Raw genomic sequence first — 20,996 nt, 5'->3', positions numbered from 1 at the left:
GGAGAATTATCTTTCCTGTAGAAGACCGAGGTCAGAGGTCAGTCATTAACGCAACATGTAAATCATGTTGCAACTGAACAGCTGCTAAGCTGACGTCCATTTTTTTTCCGCATATATATCGCCTTTGTCACTTGAGCATCCAGCTCTGTTCTTGGTGCACAGGTGAAGCATTAGGACGCCTAGTTTACAGTCTCCTTCGTCTGAGGCTCTGAGCTAATCGTGTTTGACAGGTGGCTAGAAAGCAGCCGAACGCCAAACGGCTAAGAGCCAGAAATACCATGAACTAGCGAAGCGATTTTTAAAAACTTCTTTGGAACTGATTGTAGAATGTTTACTCCGACTTAACACAGCAATTATTTAAAAAATGACAGACCTTTCACCTCCTATGCAGGTGGCATCCTCAGTATACACTGGCAACAACAAAAAAAAATATTGAGCCGAGGTCAACCACTCCGCTAGTCACGCATGTCCTTGTAAATGTCCAGTGGGGGGGGCCGCAGTTGTTTTTGCAAGCCGATGCGCAACGGCGAATGAACCACGATTCCAGAAGTTCTTTCCCCCCACCTTCGTTCACAAACCAGCATCGTCGCATTGTTTAGGTCAAAGCTATGCCCTGTCATCCAGCAGTGTTCAACAAGCTCCATCTTAAACGCATTGAATGGGTTGCTTTAGCAACATTCCGTTTGTGTTCTTTAGGCCTCGTTAATCCTTTCCTGCATGTTTCGCCGATGTGTCGGAATCCCCGCATCGTGCTTTTAGATGACATCCCCATGATCGTCCGCAGGTGGGTGGTGTTTGGATTTCGCGAACACATGTCCTAAGGTATAGTAACGGGGCTTAAGAACAGTTTGTATGCCCAGTGGACGCGAAGCTCTCCAAACAGAGTCCGCCACATCTTAAAGGGACACTAAAGGTAAATAACAATTTATGTCAGAGTGAAAGCCCAATGTATGACAACTTCTAAAACGGCAATATTATCAACAGCAGTGCCCTACTTACCGAGAAATTAAGCTAAATGTATCACATGATGAGCGCCACGAGTGGGACATTTTCGAAGTGATCCCGATGACGTATGGAAGTCGGCCTACAATAAATCACTAGTAATCAAACTAGCAGCAGTAAAAAAAGAACATTCCGAGCATCAAAAGACGTAATAAAATGCTGTTTGTTCGTTTCCGCTTGATTCATGGAAAACAAAACCTCCGTGGCGTTGCCATGGGGAACGGCGCGCGTGGTTCAAAGGTTCCGTTTTTGCCGAACTGCGCCTCGCCCGTCTCAGTCATAGTTTCGGGATTGCGTACTGCCGTGCTTGTTTTGCGCGCTCATGAAAGTCGCTCTGACAGAAAGTTCGACAAAATGCCGCATGCTTGTGATATTGCCGGATGCCGGAATGGTGCACAACGCCAGTGCTGCAGCAAGGAAACCGGTGTGTCTTTTCACTGGGTGCCGCAGAATGAACCCTTACGCTCGAAGTGGCTTAGTGTCATGCCATTGCGCCAGTGTGCTAAACAGTCAAAACCTCTGCGTGTGTGCTCGCTGCACTTTCGTACTGAGGATTACGAGACCAACCGCAACTTGGTGAGGGCTTTGAATGTTCCCATCCGAGCAAGTCTTTGCCGCAGCGCCGTTGTTGCTACTGTGGGTCCCGCTACTTCCGCTCGGCTGCTACTAGTGTCGGCGGCCGCGCAGTAAAAGCGGCAACGTTGGGCACGGCAGCAGTGACGTATGAAAGTCATATTTTCAGGCGGGAGATTTGAAGCGCGCTAACGCGATGCGGACCACTAGAAACGCGATTTTATTTCAAAATAAGCACTTCCTTGGCACAAAAGCAGCACTACGAGGTTTCTGGACCGCTATTTCAACAATCAACGTCGACTTAATATTTGCCTTTAGTGTCCCTTTAAACATACGGAACAGACACAATGCATGTTGTCTCCACTAGTGATGCACTCCCCGTTGCACTTCGCATGCGCTTCTTACTGCTGTCGTTCCACTACGTTTTCCACTTCAAGATGAGGCAAATGATTGCTTGTGTGAGGCCCAATTAGGTTTCCGTTGTCTACGTTTTTACCACGTGCAATTTTGACTACGCGCATGCCTTCATACGTTATTAAATAAATTCTATCATTTGATTTGTGATCTATTATTTTATACAGTAACAGAAAAGTAACAACGTTACTTTTTTGCAGTAACTGTAAGTGTAACAGGTTGCCTTTCAAAACTGTAACTGTTACAGAGTTACTTTTTTGGCTTAGCTAGCTGTAGCTGTAACACTGTTACTTTTTACTGCTAACGTGCCCATGACTGGGTACTGGTACATTGCTTATTCAGGAGCAATAAAATTAAGAAACCTATGCTATTAATGAAAACTTGTTTATCGGAATAAATATGTTTCATAGGCTAATAAAAATGTGCACTCCAAGACACCAAACATGCAGGCATGGTAGCATTTGTGTGCAACGGCATTGTTTTGCAGTACCATAGTTCACCTGTGAATGTCTGAAATCTCATCCCTGTAAGCACTAAACAAGCTAGGTCAGGTGATTTGGTTACAAGTCTGATTAGACATGAGCTTTTGCTAGCGCAACAAACAGAAACTGCCTGCGAGACAAAACCAAACTTGTCACTGTGCACATGCGCAAGCAATAGCCGATGTGGCGACCTAACTAGACCTTGGAGTAGAAACGAAAGGTAAACATTGCGACAAAAAAAAAATCCTGCTTCTCCATAAGTTGACAGCTCTTGCTTGGCAAAAGTAATATTGAAGTGGCATGTTTTTCAAGCACACACAGCACCATACATGTACGGCAGTGGTCATTTGGGACTTGTTGGTGCTGCTGTACATCTACGGCATTGACTCTTCAAGGGTAAACAGAGCATACATAAGTGAAAGGAATGCTCCAGTTGCCAGGATGCTTGTGATCACACTGCACACGATGCAGCTGCAAGCCTCTCAACGAAACCAAGGTCTTGGATCGATGCAGGTCTCAAAAAGCACGTAAAATTTCGGAGGTTTATTTAATGCAAAAGGAATGACTTGGGGAAACTGCGGCAGCACACCTTCCATGGCATTAGGAGATACTACATAAGATTCATAGAGGAGCCTTGCATCGAGCCACAAGTGTCAATGCAAAAATGTAGTTTGCATTGATTCTTTCATCTCGTGTTCTTGTATTTGCTGATCAGTCATCCTGTTGTGTATTGATGTGTGCCAGTGAATAACGCAGAGTTGAAAGTTCGTGCACTTGTGTGCATTCTGTTGTCCTTTGTGTAAATGTATAGAGCCATGAGCAATAGCTACAGGGTTGTTCATCAGGCTTGCAACACCGTAAGGCACGTTTCCAAATCATGAAGCCCTTGTGTCCACTTGTAAATTAATCACGCAAGCTTGTTTCAACGAACTTTAATTGAAACCTACTGCCAATTATTTTGTGCTGTGGCAGATTTTATTTTAACAAGGACTGTTGAAGTAGCTGTTCATTTCTTTTTAAATGGACATGTGGCATTTGTTCTTGATAGTGCAATACAACTTCTGCAGTCGTCGTTTTTCGTTGTCTTATCTTGCATGTGTGTTCTACAGCAGTGCTTAATACTTATTTTATGGTCTTTATTTCTATTCTTGTATGCAGGTGTCTGTGAAAAAGAAAAAAAATCTGCCAGAAGCACCGCACTCCATCAAAAAGTGGCTGCCAAAGTCTGTTGACCTGAATGGAGGCATGGAGAGGCACTTCACAGATGCATTCATAGTGTAGCAGCCCAATCACTGATTTCAGGACCCTGGCCAGCCCACCATCATTACCTCATCCCCTGCTGCTGCCTGTGAGGTTCCGGCCAGCCAGTAGTCATCAGCACCCTGTCCCTGCAGCCCTGGCCAGCCCTATGCCCATGGAGCCTTGCTGGGCTCCCCTACTTTTGGCTGTGTTGCTTAATTAACTACAGTAACTTGAAAAACTGCACTGGAAAATAAATGGTCTGGCTTGTACTTTTATAAATAAAGTTTTCTAAAATTTCTTCTAGCATTCTCATTTATAAATTGCTTGTGTGCAGGATATCTGCATCCAGCAGTTATTTTAGTCAATGCTTTTTTAGCTATTTGATGGAACAACATAGGGGGCACTTGCCAGCAAGACAGAGAAGGAATACGTGGAGGAAAGCTGGCAGGTGAACTGGACTTCGTGCAGTTTGATGCCCTACGTGTGGGGAGGGGAAGGGTAATGCAAGCAAAAAAGGCATGAGTAGACAATTTAGAAGCATGGTGCAGTGCGTTTAGACACTGGGGCATGCAAGTCTGTCGCCTTCAAGTAAATTGCACCGCAGAGCTTGTACGGGGCTGCTGAGCTACCAGGCCAAGTTCTCGGTGCGTATTGTAGCCTACTAGCAAAAGAATGCCAGTAGCAAAAGGTCCATATTAATAATGGTTTCATATCGGCAAGCCACTGGTAGCCAGTATTCGTCGTGCTGCGAACATCGGCTTAATGCTGGCATTTTATTGGCTGTAACATGGCCCTGGAACGGCCTGATGCTGGACACACATCGGCAACTATGTTGGCGATACGACGGCCCATTGCCGGCATATCGACAGCGGTCCGGTGTTGGCTGCATATCGGCAGAAACAACGGCAGGGCGTCGGCCCAACGCCGGCATGAACACCGGCCCGACGTCGGAAGAAGTTGCACTTGACCGAAATGCCGACGTCAGCCCAATGTCGGTGCCGATGTTTGACAACGTTGGACCGAGATTGGACCAACGCCGGCGTGCTGCCTGGGAAGAAAGAAGTCGGGACACCACAAACGCCGACTAACAACTGAAGAGACGCACAACGGCTTAAAAGAAAGAAGGCACGAAAACTTATCTGCGCATGCCCATGCGCAGATAAGTTTTCGTGCCTTCTTGGCAGGATTTCGTGATATAGAAGTAAGCAATGTGAGCACATGCTATCGCATTACTGTGAACACCTGCGACGGGTCCTGTCTGATAACGCCTGTAACGTTACAGATAATACAAGCGTTATCTGGCGAACAGCTTTACGTGGTAGAGAAACTGGCCCATCTTAAAATTAGCACGCATGGTATCGCTCTTAAAGCCAACCTTGATACACCGGAAAGTGCCTGTGAGAGCGATATCAGTACCGTATGCCTTCACAGGGATAAATAAGTCTTCTTTGTGTAACACATCTACCTCATATAAGGGACGTCGGTTGACAAAATATTTGCCAGACGAATGTGGCAGCGACAATTTGATTCAGTCAAGATCGATCATTGTACACAAGGTGTCACATGCGTTTGAATGCAAGACATCTACGGCGAGAACGCTGATCCGAGTGTTGCCTCTTATATCAGTTATTTCATTCAAATCCCACCATTCATCCAGCGGACCATCGGTATGAAGAGTCAGGTAGCTATTTGTGTTCTGCACTCTAGATGTACTCGAAGGCGAAGACATCCTCCTGCTTTCCCGCTTCGCCTTGCGGCTTCACACAGAAAGGAAGTATATAGAAATTTCTCCGCTGCCTGAGTAGGGTCACAAGACTGCGAGTTGGGCCAGTTGTTTAACGTTCATTATAGAGTTTTAGGTTGCAGCACACCGAAGAAGTTCAGTTCTGTTTTCTTGTCTGCTACGGTGCGTTTCAACCTGAAAACTCATCCTGAGTAGAGCTCCATGTAGTCACTGCCTGCATTATTTATCCAAAGGATTGTTTCGCTTCCGACGCGGTTCTGCCGGATCTGAAGGCTAGTCTTGTAAAGGTAAGCCAGTGTCAACTTTCATCAGCGCCAGCAGGGCCCAGAGATCTTCCCCTCGCGCAAGCAAACGTTTCCCCTCGCGCAAGCAAACGCAATAACTACACATATGTCACAAGGGGCCACATACGCCGAGGTGGTCTTCGATTACGGCAAGCAATATTACGTCGCACTCACATTTCTGCCGTATGCTTCGCATAAGATCGATTGGCATGGTACGTGGGATCTGCCGAATTTTCTTTTCCTGAGGCATGTCAGCCTCGGCGTGGCGGAAAAGTCGGGTCTTTTCTTCCGTGAACATCATGACGTTATCATTCGAGAGCTTCACCCGCGTCTCCAGCAAAGCTGCAGCCCTCTCCTTAGGCACCACGCTCATGAAGGTGTCAAGGAAGTGGTTCGAAAGAGATCCCAGGCTCGAAGCGTAGACTCCCGATTCTTGAACCGGGTCCTCGCGGCATCTTCTAGGTAGAAGTACACGTTAGGCAGCTTCTCTCCACTGTCCCAGTTGAAGGCTGCGACGTGGTCGTATGTTTCCAGCTAGCTTTCCGGGTCTTTAAAGAATGACCCGCGGGAGGTTGGCGGCTCCCGGGGCTGTTGCATCTCAACAGTTGAAGGCGATATTGCAGACGTCATCATCGCAGATGTCATCGTCACCGTGGCTTTTGGCTTATCAGGAAGGGTTCCATATTCTTGTGGTAGCCCTTGATGCCTACGGCTAGCTCGATGATCTGAGATGGCTTTGGTGTCTTCACCACAGCTCGGGCTTGGTTCACGGCTCTTCGTGGGCGTCCTAAGCGTGAAGGAAGCAGCACCTTCACCAGATGTCACATGGTTGTGACGGTGAAGAAAGGAGTCGCAGCCGGTAAAGATGAAGCCCTTGGGCGGACTTGGGCCCAGAAAAAGAATGACACTCAAAGTGCAATGACATCGGCGCACAAGCTCGTCGGTCGTCGATTTATCTGATCGGCAGCGAAATGCGTCAGCTTTTATATATGCGTCACAGTGCATTCCATTGTGATAGGGTACAATCTAAAAGGTACTTGAACATAAGCGTCGGGCATGCAATGTTTGCAGAACAATCGGCGTCATTCGCGAAGCAGGATGCAAGTTTAGTTTAGAGCAATGAAGCACTTCACAAGAACGTGAACAAGGCGGCCCCCGTGAATTAAAAAAGAAAGCAAGTACACATGTCAATATAGTGAATGTTCGTTCCATAACTGCGCAACTCTTCCAAATCCACACTGGATATGTTCCCTTTATTGATAATGTACAAAGCGCATGACTGCAATATTTTCGCATGCAGGCGGCGAGTTGAAGGTATAGCAGTTATTGGTTACAACGTTACAATGATACGTGTTTTTCACCCTTTGTAGCCGCGGCGGCCGCATTTTCGATGGGAGGCGAAAATGTTTGAGGCCCGTGTACTTAGAGTTAGGAGCACGTTAAGGAGTCCCAGGCGGTCGAAATTTCCGGAGCCCTCCACTACGGCGTCCCTCATAATCATATCGCGGTTTTGGGACGTTAAACACCAACAATTATTAATTGGTGGACATGAGGGTTTTGAGGCGAGACACTCTTGCCCCCTTGTGATTCGCCTCCGAGCTCGCCATAGTTCACTGTAGAAATTCGAACTTTTTCTTGCGTCGCTTCACATCCCATTTGATAAAATATTGTTTTAGTTCCACTTACACGTTTGGACAGTTGCGATTGGCATGCAACCGCACAGGATGCCAGCACTCACAGATGATGCCTACGGCGGAGGGCCAGAACGCTGCCCTCCGCTGCGAAGCCGATTGGGCCTTGGGCGGTCAAAATTATTCCGGAGCCCTCCACTGTGAGGCGCGCTTTATAATCAAATCGTGGTTTTGCCACCTAAAATGCTCGTATTTAATTGTTAACTTGAGCGGAGTGTGACGATGTGCTGATTTACTGTTCTCAAAGCTGGAAGTCTACGAAATGTGTTATCTGGTCCGATCCGCTTTATCAGTGTTTAACGAAAACGCATCAGCCACTATTAAGTTCTTCTGTAGTCCTTATTCAGTTGGCAGTTTATTAAGTAAGCGAGTAGTGATCGTTGCTAGTTTCACTTACGTTGGCGAATTCCTTGATCCAGTTACGTAGCATTTTCGAGCTGCATCTTGCGTTCTTTACTGCAAGGTTCGATATGGCAAGGTGCCACAGATTTCTGAACACTGTGTGACGAGTTCCTATTTTTCTTGGCCGCCATCTATTTTCGCTCGTACACCGCACTACACTCGCGCGCTTATCTCTGCCTTTTCCGACGCGGTGATTGCGCAATTCACCGGTCGGTTCCCACGTTTCTCCCGTGCCCGGTCGTGCTTATTCTCCATGCGATTGTGTCGGATGCTGGCGGTGCCTGGTGCAGGTTGATCGGCCGGGTATACATCGGAGGCTCTGGCTCTGGTTTACAAAGGAAGGAGTCCCTAGGCAGATGAGAGGGCCCTGTCCGTTGAAATAGTGATCCGCACCGCGGAGCGCGAAGGGGAAGCGAGCGATTGCGAGGGGCGACGCTGCGATTGTCGCTATCTCATTTCGTCTGGGCACAGATCGCATACTCACACGGACATATATAAAAACACTTAAGGTGGTATACTGGCGCCACTTCTTTCTACAACTGCCTCAGCACATTGCACGAGATGTCTGCGGCACACCGGACAGCCAGTGCCCGCGACTGAATGTAAGTCACCAGGGCGGCAAGCTTCGAGGAACACTCGGGCCCGCTATTGTAGACGTAGACTGCTTGGCTTATACTTTTGAAAGCGTAATTTGCGCTACTTTCGTTGAACATCACAATCTTTTTATGATCTATCGAAAAGTAAGTAGGTTGGTACCGATGCCACCTTTGAACCTGAAGCGAGTCGTGGCTTTAGTGTCACCGTTCGCAGTGTTGCAAAATGCGTCAAAGGCTAGTTGATTGCTGGTTATTTAGAAAGTATTACGCTTAATTCCAGTGCGAAAAGGGATATTTTTTCGAGTGTTTAAACCAGGAAAACTTGGTTTAAAATACTTGAAGGACTGGCTAAAAATGTAACGTTTCTTGCACCATCTGCGGTGTGGTGTGGACGCGCGAGAGATCCTAAATCGAGCGCATCGTGTAACTCTCGCTAAAGCTTGCCAGTACGTTCGTGGTGAAATGACATGCATGGTGAGGCTACGCGATGACTAGACACAACTTTTTTATGGCGGGATAGAAACACCTACTTTTGTAAGCCCTTTATGATATGCATAGGCTGTACCGTAACGTAGACTTTTATGTTTGCTGAAAAGGTGTTTCTTCTGGGCGCAGATAAGAGAGAGACTTTTTTTCTCAATTGGTTGACTTTGACGTCAGGATGAGCTCGCAATTCCCAGATTTTCACATTGGTGATGTGTCGTTCAAGGCTGCTTGAACTTCAAGCAGCCTTGAATAGTATCAAGATTTGAATAGGGTGCAAGTTAGAAGTGGTGCAATGCGTTAAAATTTAAAAATTACTATACTTAGGACATATAAGCCCATATACCACGGTTTTAAACTTTAAAAAAAAATTTGTATATTTAACTTTGTAGTGTGGCTTCCTCATACCGCCATATTGCAGCGATGGCGTAGTGGTAGAGCATCAGCTTCGCATGCAAGAGGTCCGTGGTTCGAATCCCGGTGCCGGACAATTCCCAACCGGATTTAAAAAAAAAAATCCGCGTGATGATGGAATTGTGAAAAAAGGCCTGGGGTGCAGCCTCACTGGCGACCACAGCCAGCAATGCACTCCCTCACCAGAGCAGGATTGGCCACCCTGGTGTAGTACTTGGCCACTACCTCCCACATGAATACACCAATTAACCCTCGGCCCTCAGTCCCCAGCGGCTGCGAAGCAAATGACCAAGGCGGCGGTCAGACCTGCGACGCAGCAGAGGGTGCTAAGAATCTCTGGGTACGGACAGGCCGCCATTGGAACCTGAATTTGGCTACGTATAACGCTAGAACTTTATCTAGTGAGGCGAGTCTAGCTGTACTATTCGAGGAATTAGAGGGTGTTAAATGGGATGTAATAGGGCTCAGTGAGGTTAGGAGGCCACAGGAGGCTTATACAGTGCTGAAAAACGGACACGTCCTATGCTATCGTGGCTTAGCTGACAGAAGAGAACTAGGAGTGGGGTTCCTTATTCATAAAGATATAGCTGGCAATATAGAGGAATACTATAGCATTAATGAGAGGGTGATATGTATCGTAATTAGGCTTAATAAGAGGTACAAGATGAAGGTGGTACAGGCCTACGCGCCTACATCCAGCCATGATGATCAAATGGTTGAACGCTTCTACGAAGACGTAGAATCAGCAATAAGTAAGGTAAAGACACAGTATACTGTACTGATGGGCGACTTTAATGCAAAGGTAGGCAAGAAGCAGGCTGGAGATCATGCAGTTGGGGAATATGGCATCGGCTCTAGAAACGCCAGAGGGGAGTTACTAGTAGAGTTTGCAGAACGCAATAATTTACGCATCTTGAATACCTTCTACAGAAAACGGGCTACTCGTAAGTGGACGTGGAGGAGTCCTAATGGCGAAACTAAAAATGAAATAGACTTCATAATGTGCGGCCACCCGGGCATTGTACAGGATGTGGAAGTAGTTAACAAGATCAGATGCAGTGACCATAGAATGGTAAGATCTAGAATTCAACTTGACGTGAGGAAGGAACGGCAGAAACTGATACGCAAGAAGCCAATTAATGAACTAGCTCTGAGAGGGAAAGTTCAGGAATTCAGAGTTTCACTTCAGAATAGGTACGCGGCTTTAACCGAGGAAACCGACCTTAGCGTTGACGCAATAAATGATAATCTGACTAGTATCATCAAGGAGTGTGCAGTGGAAGTCGGGGGTACAGTCGTTAGACAGGACACTGGTAAGCTATCCCAAGAGACGAAAAACCTCATTAAGAAACGTCAAGCAGACAAAATAGAGCTGGCGGAGCTTTCGAAGTTAATCAATAGGCGTAAAGTAGCCGACATAAGAAAGTATAATATGGAGAGAATTGAGCATGCTCTAAAGAACGGAAGAAGCCTCAAAGCTATGAAGACAAAACTGTGCATAGGCAAAAATCAGATGTATGCAATAAGGGACAAGGAAGGCAAGGTCACAAACAATATGGATAGAATAGTTGAGGTAGCGGAAGAGTTCTACAGGGATCTGTACAGCAGCCGAGGCATTCAGGATGATAACGTAAGGAGGAGTAATAGCGCAGAGGAATATGACATCCCACCAGTATTGACAGGAGAAGTAAAGAAAGCCCTAAAGGGAATGCAAAGAGGCAAAGCAGCTGGTGAGGATCAGGTAACATCAGACCTGTTGAAAGACGGTGGAGAGATTATGTTAGAGAAACTGGCCACCCTGTATACGAAGTGCCTCTCGACGGGGAGGATACCAGAATCTTGGAAGAATGCCAACATCATCTTGATCCATAAGAAAGGGGACGTCAAGGACCTGAAAAATTACAGGCCCATAAGCTTACTGTCCGTTGTCTACAAGCTATTTACAAAAGTAATTGCTAACAGAATTAATACGACATTAGAGTTCAATCAACCAAGGGATCAGGCAGGATTTCGTACAGGATTCTCAACAATAGACCATATTCATACTATCAATCAGGTGATAGAGAAATGCGCGGAGTACAACCAACCCCTATACATAGCCTTCATAGATTACGAGAAGGCATTTGATTCGGTGGAGACATCAGCAGTCATGCAGGCACTGCGGAATCAAGGCATCGACGAAGCCTATATAAACATAATGGAAGAAATCTACAGCGGATCCACAGCCACTATAGTCCTCCATAAAGAAAGCGACAGAATCCCAATAAAGAAGGGCGTACGGCAGGGAGACACGATCTCTCCAATGTTATTCACCGCCTGTTTACAGGAGGTTTTCAGGGCCCTAGATTGGGAAGAGTTAGGGATAAGCGTTAATGGAGAGTATCTCAGTAACCTACGATTCGCTGACGACATTGCATTGATGAGTAACGCGGGAGACGAATTGCAGCTCATGATTACTGAACTGGATACGGAAAGTAGAAGAGTAGGTCTGAAAATTAATATGCATAAAACTAAAGTAATGTGGAACAATCTTGGCAGAGAACATCGCTTTGCGATAGGTGGCGAGACACTGGAAGTTGTAAAGGAGTACGTCTACTTAGGACAGGTAGTAACCGCGGAGCCGAACCATGAGAGTGAAATAACTAGAAGAATAAGGATGGGTTGGGGCTCATTCGGGAAGCATTATCAAATCATGACTGGTAATCTACCACTATCCCTCAAGAGGAAGGTATATAACAGCTGCATCTTACCGGTACTTACCTACGGAGCAGAAACCTGGAGACTTACAAAGAGGGTTCAACTTAAATTGAGGACGACGCAGCGAGCGATGGAAAGGAAAATGATAGGTGTAACCTTAAGAGACAGGAAGAGAGCAGAGTGGGTCAGGGAACAAACGGGGGTTAAGGACATCATAGTTGAAATCAAGAAGAAGAAATGGATATGGGCCGGGCACGTAGCACGTCGGCAGGATAACCGGTTGTCAATAAGGGTAACTGACTGGATTCCAAGAGATGGCAAACGCGTGAGGGGGAGACAGAAAATTAGGTGGGTAGATGAGATTAAGAAGTTTGCAGGTATTACGTGGCAGCAGAAAGCACAGGACCGGGTTGATTGGCGGAACATGGGAGAGGCCTTTGCCCTGCAGTGGGCGTAGACAGGCTGATGATGATGATGATGAGGTTCGCCTATATTTTTGACGCAGTGTTATGAAACCCGCCCTGTGGTATATGCATATAAAGCACGAAGAAATAGTATAAAAAATTGGGGGACCCTTAAGCTTCGCTTTGAAAAGTTGAACGCGATAGCGAAATCCGGCCCCTGGTGTGCACTTCAACCACTAAGTGCATGCTTATTAATGTGTGTTGTTACACACACGCACGTGCACACGGACACACACGCGTGCGCGCGCGCGACGTGGTCAGGCCAGGAAAGCGGAGGTCAAACGCCAACAACGCCATGAAGATGCCTTGCTGAGAGCCAGGGAAGTTGAAATGAAGCGTCGTCACCGTGATATACATCCCCAACTACGAGCGCGGGAAGCCGATCACAGGCGTAAACGACGCCAAAATGACGCAGAACACCGAGCTCGAGAAGCGGAGGCCACGCGTCAGCGTCGCCAAGACAGCCCTGACATGAGAGCGACTACTTGACATGAATGTCCCGCCGGCACTCATCGATGAGCAAGGGCTCTGCTGTAGTCGCATGGCCTCCGAGATGACGGCCGCGCGGCACGCTCGCCATCTCGGAGGCCATGATGTTTGCTGTTTGTTTACTATGTTTTCCGTTAGATAGACATAGTTGTCCATTTTGAAGCTGTTTGTAATTTTGCGTGTGCGTGTGTGTTTATCATGGTTTTTAGCGGCGATGGGTGCACTATACCGGCTTTTTCGAAGCATGGCGTCGCGCAAGAAACGTAGTTGGATGGCCTCGCCAATGCGCTTACAAATCGCCGTGACACGTGCCGAACAAAATAAAGAAGAATCCTTCAAGGCTGTGCTTAGTTTGCAAGGCACACGGCATGAAATCCGAGAGCCGATGAGAGTGCGAAAGATGTGAAGTTGGTGTTCACGTGCCTGTGTACTTCAAAGTTTTACACACACGAAAATCGCACTGAAACAGTTGATGCAGTTAAGCGTCGCCTTGCGCGATTGTGCGCCTCTGCCAGGCAACATTAAATGCGTTAGGGAGACTCCTTCCACTACTTGTAAACTGCGCTCTTTCCTGTCTCCCTTCTTCTTTCCTGCTGGTTGCGCAGTAAGGGCGAGTTTACAAGTATGAACCAACTAGTCTGCAAAGAAGTTTTCCTTCCACTACATGGCATTTATGTAATGTTTTTTCCCGAAGCAGTTCCAAGTAACATCGTGGCTTTGTGGTAGGACACCTGCGTGCCACGCAAATGGCCGGGGTTTGATCCTCAATATGACCGAAGATTTTTTTATTTTATTTGCATCTTTCTCGATTTTTCGATCACGGACGATTTTTCGCTCACAAGCGACGCCGTCACTGACGCCGTCGCCGAACTTTCTGCGACACGAGCTCTCTAACGCTATTGAGTTAACGCAAATTTAATCAAAATCAAGCCAGTATTTTGCTGCAAAAAGTGGGACACATATGTCCCACTGACTCGTCATGCCAACACATCACCGGGTATTCGGGATCAAACGGCCAAAACAAGTGGTCCAAAGGAGCACTTCTCATGGTGTGTATAGGAAATTTGTGCGCACCTCATTTCCAGCAGCAGAACAGCACCTGCACATTTGCCTTACAAGCCTTCGTAGGGCTGTGGTCTGTTCCTGTAGAGCTTGCTTCAGCGCATACGCCAAGCATTTATGTCGATTTTGTTGTGTCTTTTCCCGCTGTCGGAACTGTTGATTAAAAATGTTGTCCCTGAATATCCGGCACTTTTCAACTGGTATATGACATCAAGAAAAAATTTTCATGCACCGTTATCCACAATTAGGCTTAGCGAATGTGTTTAGCAAAAGGAGTGTGTTTCGTTGCATTTATTAGTCAAGTTACTGCACAAGTCTACAAATACATGATTACTGGGAGCTGAAATCGCCTCTCTAGAAAACCAAAAAAAGAGAAAAATGACCTGGCATTTTGAATGACAGGTTTTTTTATGTGAACGCGATGAAAATTCAGAAGCTTCCGTAAAAAATGGAACAAATTTCAACAGCTTTGTGGCACTAATGCTGTCTTCTGAAACCGCGGTAAAAGAAATTTTTTCTAACTTACACATTTAGGTAAGATAGGAGCCACTTAGCGTTGCGCTAACTGCGACAGGTGATGTGGGAGAAATATTTTTCTGTAGATGGAAAAGTGGGACGTATGTGTCCCGCTGACGCACGCTTAACAGCAGAGCTATTTGAGCCACCCGTAATCTGTCCAACGCGAAAAAAAAATCTCCGCGCGGCGATGACATCACCGAGCGTTGCCTAGCAAGCAGTTGCACCGCTGTACGCCGGCTTCGCTAACACATACACTGCTCCGGCACCAGCCCATCTGCCTGGACAGTGCGCGCAACCGCTCGGTCACGCCAGACGCGACGTCATGGCCAACTGCGCAAAACGTTGGAGGTCTGTATAAAATGATGTGTTAACGGTGACTGGGAGGTAAGTGACACTTTATTTTAAATATGACACTCACCCGTAAGGCAAACACGTCCTATATACGGGACATCGGTTACTGCTGTAGCTATCTGTCTCCCCCCTCTAACAAGACATTAATCGCTTCTTTGGTTTAGGTCATGAACTTTTCAGCATATTGGTAGTTTGTTTAATGAAAGAGCCAGGCCGGCTTTGAGCGGAATCAAAAAAAGCTCAATTGTTTGCCAATGAGAAGATGACGTAGCCAGCTCTAACAATTCTTGGTGAGTGTGTTCATGTCGTCAAGCTACTTCTAATTTACATTTTGCTTAAATCTGGCTAATCCAGTCAGCCGGTAGTGAGGAAAAAATGTCGGATTGGGCACTTAAACATATGTAACATCGGTATATGGCTCATTCTGATTTGAACATTTTATTTCAGGCCTGTCTTGGCTAGAGAAAAAAAAGGTCCAAATGTCAGCGTACGAATGATTTTTCAATGCCCTAAAAAATGCGCATATGCGTGTTCAATTTCTCAGTACCGTAATTTCTAGAATGGCAATAGCCGCCGATAGTATTTGATGTCGTCAATACTATGCGGCGGCCGCATCAGTTTTCACAAAACATCAGACTGAAAAAGCCACGCTGCAATGCTTCTTTTTTTGCTGACTAAAAATATTTATTTGTTGGTACTGCGGCCACATCACTGTATAGAAGTGTTTTCGGGGCGCGTTCTAGGGAAGTAGTACGTTCTTGCATGGGCTTGTGCAGTGCGGATTGGTATAACTTCTCTTGAAAGGGTCCTCGACCTCCCATGTCGTAGTCAAACTTAAGTGGGCCGCCTTGGAACGAAAGCACGGTACCAAAGTAACTGGGCTAGAAACGGCGTGGACGCAGCTATTTTAGTTGTCACAAGCTCTTCTCGCCGCAGGCGTATCGATTTAAAGTGGATATGGCTTACTTAGATTGAAACAGGTGCCGCATGTGACTCCTTTTTTTTTTAAGACCAATTGTTGACAGGGTGTATGAAGCGGTAAATGACACATTTTGATTAGAAGTGCTTAAAGGGGTCATGAACCACTTTTCTAAGTAATGATCTAACAACCTCAGTATCGGAGTTTACTGCCTCCCGAATCGATTGCCGCAAAAGTTTCTCGAATCCGTCAAGAACGAGCGGAGTTACGGGGGTTTGGCGCACGCTCTCAGCGCTTTCTCTCTTTTCTCGTGCCGACGAGCGCACTGGAAGCTAGATAGGGAGGGATGGCACGGGGGAAAGAAGTTACGTCAGCGCGCGTCATGAAACGCGATCGCTCTCCCGCTGTGATTCGCTTTCGCGAGTGCGGCTACTGTGTACTGAGGAGTGCGGCACCGGCAAGTGGCGGCACCCCGTGGCAAGAAGCGCATCTGATCCGAACGCCGCTCTCGATTTACGTCGGCTATCGGCCAATGAGGATGCTATGTCTTTTGCGACGCGTCGATGCAGATCGCGACGTCACCTGGCAGACGCCCCGCCCACCGCCGAGAGTGAGAACCGGCCTCTGTTTTAAAAGAGGGCTCCTGAGAAAACAGCAACTTCGCGTTCCGCTTGTAGCCTTTACGCGGCGCGCACGACTGCAATATTTGGCTGAACAGTTCATAGCCGTGTCAGCTTTCCGCAGGATGTGTTTTTTCAACAAGCCCAAGGGGTGCTTCATGACCGCTTTAAGATTACTGTGAAATTGGGCGCCATTTAGATGTATTTATCTGGCTTATTCTGAAATAAAATTCAACCAGCTCCGCTTCGCGGACACCGATGAAACAGCAAAGCTGGTGGTGTTCCCTTCGCTAGGCTAAGGCATTTCTATGTTTTGCAAATCTGTCAGATATGTTGTATCCGTGCTCTTTATCAAACACTCTTTGTTAAGCTTTGAGGTGGTAGTATAGTTTTATTGCATCTTGGCCATAACACTCTTATACACAGGTTTACATAGAAGTCTTCGCTTAAGATGCTGTGATATGTTGTATCATTGCTCCTCATTAAACACTCTTTGTTAAGCTTTGAGGTGGAAGTATAGCCACCATTTTTTATAACCACATAGTATCACGTGCCACTGGTGTGACTATGGTAACCCGCACGCCATTTGTTGGGCTAACTGTTGCCTTCTTCCTTTTTAGTGGAAGTGGTGTGTAGTTGGATTTACCGAATTCCTGTGGCACGTACGCGTTTATGATGACGATAGTTTTCTGATAGGCCACACAGATTTCTGTGGCACATACCCGTTTGTTGGGCTATTTGTTGCCTTCTTTTTTAGTGTATCAGTGGCGAGTACTGGGATTTACCCAATGTCTGTACCTATTTATGATGCACGCAAGCGTTACCACGGATCCCAGACATGAAAGGCTCGACCAAGAAACGCTTCGCTGTTAAAAAATGCATAAACTATGTTCCACATTGCCCGCCCGTTGGTAATCTGCAAGAGATTTTCAAACTTCTCTGAGAATCTGCAGCTTGTTATTTGGTCTCTGCTGTAGCGCATCCTCTTACGTCGCGCCCCGAAGCCGGCGCCTGCGGTATCGCAAGGAAACAAAACAAAAACTCTCGTGCCATGCCGCCGCCGCCGGTCGGGCGGCGCGGGGAAGACAGGGGACAAGTCGAACCGCGCTCCTTCTCTGCTATTTCTCCTCTTTCCCTATTGCATCGCCCCGCGCGCCTGCTCGCGCTTTTGGGAAACAATAAACAGTTCCTAACCAGATGCTCTCGGTTCCTCCTGCGCGCGCTGAACACTGCTAACAGGTCATAGAGCCGCTAGAGTAAAAATTGATACTAAAATGTGTTTGATGTATCTTTGCACGAAGAGAAAGCGCAATTCACTTGCCTTCTTGTCTGTGCAGCACCACAAGACGTCCGTACGCGCGAACCAGTGTTCACAAGCCTGACCCAACCGAACGGCTCCCTACTGCTTTCGTGGACGTGGAGCGTACCACCGAGCTCTGACCTGGCGGGATACTATTTACGCGGTACCTTCTCAGACCACGTTTTTCAGATAACGCTGTCACCTTTGCTGAGTGAATACATGGCTGACTGCCTCAGGGGATACACCCAATACACTATTACGCTCCGGCCCTTCTACAAGAATGACGGCCGGACGAAACTTGGGAAGGCAGCACTTTTGACCGTGGGATCTCTATTTACGGGTAAGCACGTTTGCGAGATGTATATTGTATGTTGTATGTGACATCTGATAAGTTTCCTATTGCCGAGAGTGCTAAACCTAGTCAGGGACTGCATTTTGGGACGCGCTTGAAAATAGAAGGAAACAGTGAAGCACAAACAATACCCATGCTATTTCGTTTGTGGTTTTGTCTTGTCTTTCTTGTTTCTTTATTTTTTTCAAGCGCGTCCACAAAACAGCGTGCTATTCCAACTAGCCCAAGCAACAGCACTCTTAGTCAGCGATCATGCATGTTATTTTGATGGATGCTGCATAAGCTCCGTTCACGCAAAATGCTCATTCTCGTGTGCAGCCATCCTTGGATAGGAATATTTACCCTAAAAGGTAATTAAATTGTATCACTAAATATTTATGTAAAAATTTTGAAATGTAATTAAATTACGTTCCATATTACAGCTGGCCGAGAATAATGACATTAGGTTATTATTAGTTTTCAAAAGTCATGAAATTTGAAATTATCTTAACAAAAGTTCATAGTTCATGCACTAACTCATATACATTTTATTTACAGCACACGTACCCTGACGTCCTTTATAAAAGGGAACACGCCAGCGCGTGGCCTGCGCTTTGGGGCGGCTGCCTGCAGAGCCATCAACCGACAGCTGAAGAAAACATGTCCGCTTTTGGCGTCATCTATTGGCAAACAAAATAACGAGTCATGGCCGTTGGACAAGCGCTGCTTGATTATGCTCCCACTCCGCTCTCGCAACGGGCGATGCCGCCAAAAGCAGACGTGATATCTTTAGCTGTTGGTTGATGGCGCCGCAGAGCGCAGGCCACGCGCTCGCGTGTTCCCTTTCATAAAGGACAACAGTGTACATTTGAATCTCAGGGCATTTTTTTATTCTTTGCGTCGCGGAAGCAGCTGCCTCGTTCCCACGCATGACGTTTTGCCCACAGATCAACTTGCCTTTGTTGTCTTTCTTTCCTTTTTATTGGGGGGGGGGGGGGGAGGGGATATTTCTCATACTAAGAGGAAAGTGGACATCGGACTCTAGCCAAAAGTATTGGGAGTAATTTTCGTTAAGTTATTCGCTTGAAGTAATTCGTTACATCACTCAATTATCAGCCCACAAAAGTAATTCATTGCACTGCTCATAACAGCAAAAGATAACTTAATTATGGTAATTTCATTACTGCCAAGCCTGTGTGGTTCAGTGCCGCCATATTATGCGGCAGCTGGTCGCACAGCGGAGTGATGCACGAGCTGCTGATTGGCAAAATTAGGTTAATCGGGCGAGCCCTGCTTTTATGTAGGCGGTATGTGCGCTCAATCTTGAATCGGTAAGCGAGACAATGTCGCTTGAAGTAATGTGAAAGGATTCGTATTAACTATAGGTGAGCGAAACCGCCAGATCATTGTCATTCAACGTGCGATTCCTTCAATTTGGCACAAAATACGCCCGGCGCGTGTCCACTGCGCTTGAACAGCGATCGTCGGCTGTCCTTGCAGGCTTACATCCGCACATACAGCATACGACGCCCGGGGTGATATTATCAATTTGAACTTCTCACTGAAATTGACGGCGGCGGCGACAGCGACAATGCGCGCGATTGTCCATATAATTGCTATCATATAAAAACTGCGCTAATATCTGGCCTTCTCAATTTTATGACTTCTTCGGACACACTTTTTAAACACCCTGGGGTGTTTTAAAAAATGTATCCACAAATTCCAAAAAAAAGGAAAATGCGATATTTGTTTGCTGCTTTCGCAATTACTTTTTCTGTGGCGGAAGGCATTTAAAGATGACCACAGGCTTTTTTCGAGATTGCGATGGTAGCAGCAAGTGTTCTACCCCAAGTCCGGTGACTTCATTTATCCTTCCCTAACAACGAAGTGGATAGCAAGATTTTAAGTTATCCCTGAGTAAGAATAGTTTCTTTTTCCCTTTTCTGATAAAACGAGGGCGCATAAAATTCAAGAGTACCTCTTATAATTTGTGTATAGCTAGAAGAATATTTTTGATATATTTGGCTAAACGCACAGAGAAAAAGTGTTGAAAGTCTGCGGGCTACGCGCCAAGGCTTTTCTTCCCCGCCTATGCTATTATGCTACGCCGATGGACAAAACCGGAAGCCGTCCAGGGTCCGTGTTTTTAAACAGCGAAAGGGTCTTAACCTAATAATGAATCCAAGCTCCGCCCGCGGAACTGCGCTACGCCTGCCATTCATCTGTGCAAGGGAGTTGTGCTAGGTGGCTACCGTTGTAATCATACGTACATGATCGCCCCTAATGTAAATACTACGCATATTAATAACTTATTGCTCTTTGTCCGTACTTAGATATTACATTTTCCCGAGATGTGATGCGGAAGCCTCGCTGAACTTTGTCAGGAACTTTTTGAACAAAAATCAGTGACACTAACATGTATCTGTATGAACAAATCGGCTACCTGAAAATACAGAAAAGGTGCTTGACGACACAAAAAAAAAAAAAACTCACAGGGTGCTTAATGCATCATGATACATGACTCAGTGAATGGCCGACAAGCCGCGCTTTTCAAGCGCTACGCGCTTAAGGCGATCCGCATTTGCGAAAAAAATACGCGCACTTCCTGTAGGCTATAAATTTTCACAATTAACGTTGCAGATCACAGCTACTCCGTCAGCATTGCCTACAAGATCACCTTCTAGGCTTCTTCCCTTTACAGCCGACATATTCCCCGTCCATCCAGCCCGTTCTCCATTTATGCATCAAGTAAACCTGTTCTGTGGCACAGAACATGTTCTCTAATTTTAGCACATCATCATAACGACCTGAAATACGCGCACCAGTTATTAGCGGTCATGGCTAGGTCCGCAAATCTTGATGACTCCAGGGGCCGTTGAGACACCTAAACTTATGTCCAGTGTCCATGCGGTAACAT

General features: G+C 46.5%; 1 protein-coding gene across 1 annotated transcript in view; it reads left to right on the top strand.

Moving 5' to 3' along the window:
* The window catches only part of LOC119393481 (uncharacterized), a 93,756-nt gene that overhangs the window by 52,197 nt on the left and 20,563 nt on the right, over positions 1-20,996 (top strand). The window contains exon 4 of the mRNA XM_049420264.1: positions 17,786-18,088. Coding sequence (XP_049276221.1) covers positions 17,786-18,088 — 303 coding nt within the window. The remainder of the gene's footprint in view (positions 1-17,785; positions 18,089-20,996) is intronic.

The sequence above is a fragment of the Rhipicephalus sanguineus genome, chromosome 1, assembly GCF_013339695.2.
Source record: "Rhipicephalus sanguineus isolate Rsan-2018 chromosome 1, BIME_Rsan_1.4, whole genome shotgun sequence".
NCBI lineage: Eukaryota > Metazoa > Arthropoda > Arachnida > Ixodida > Ixodidae > Rhipicephalus > Rhipicephalus sanguineus.
This window is presented reverse-complemented; position numbering and strand designations above follow the sequence as displayed.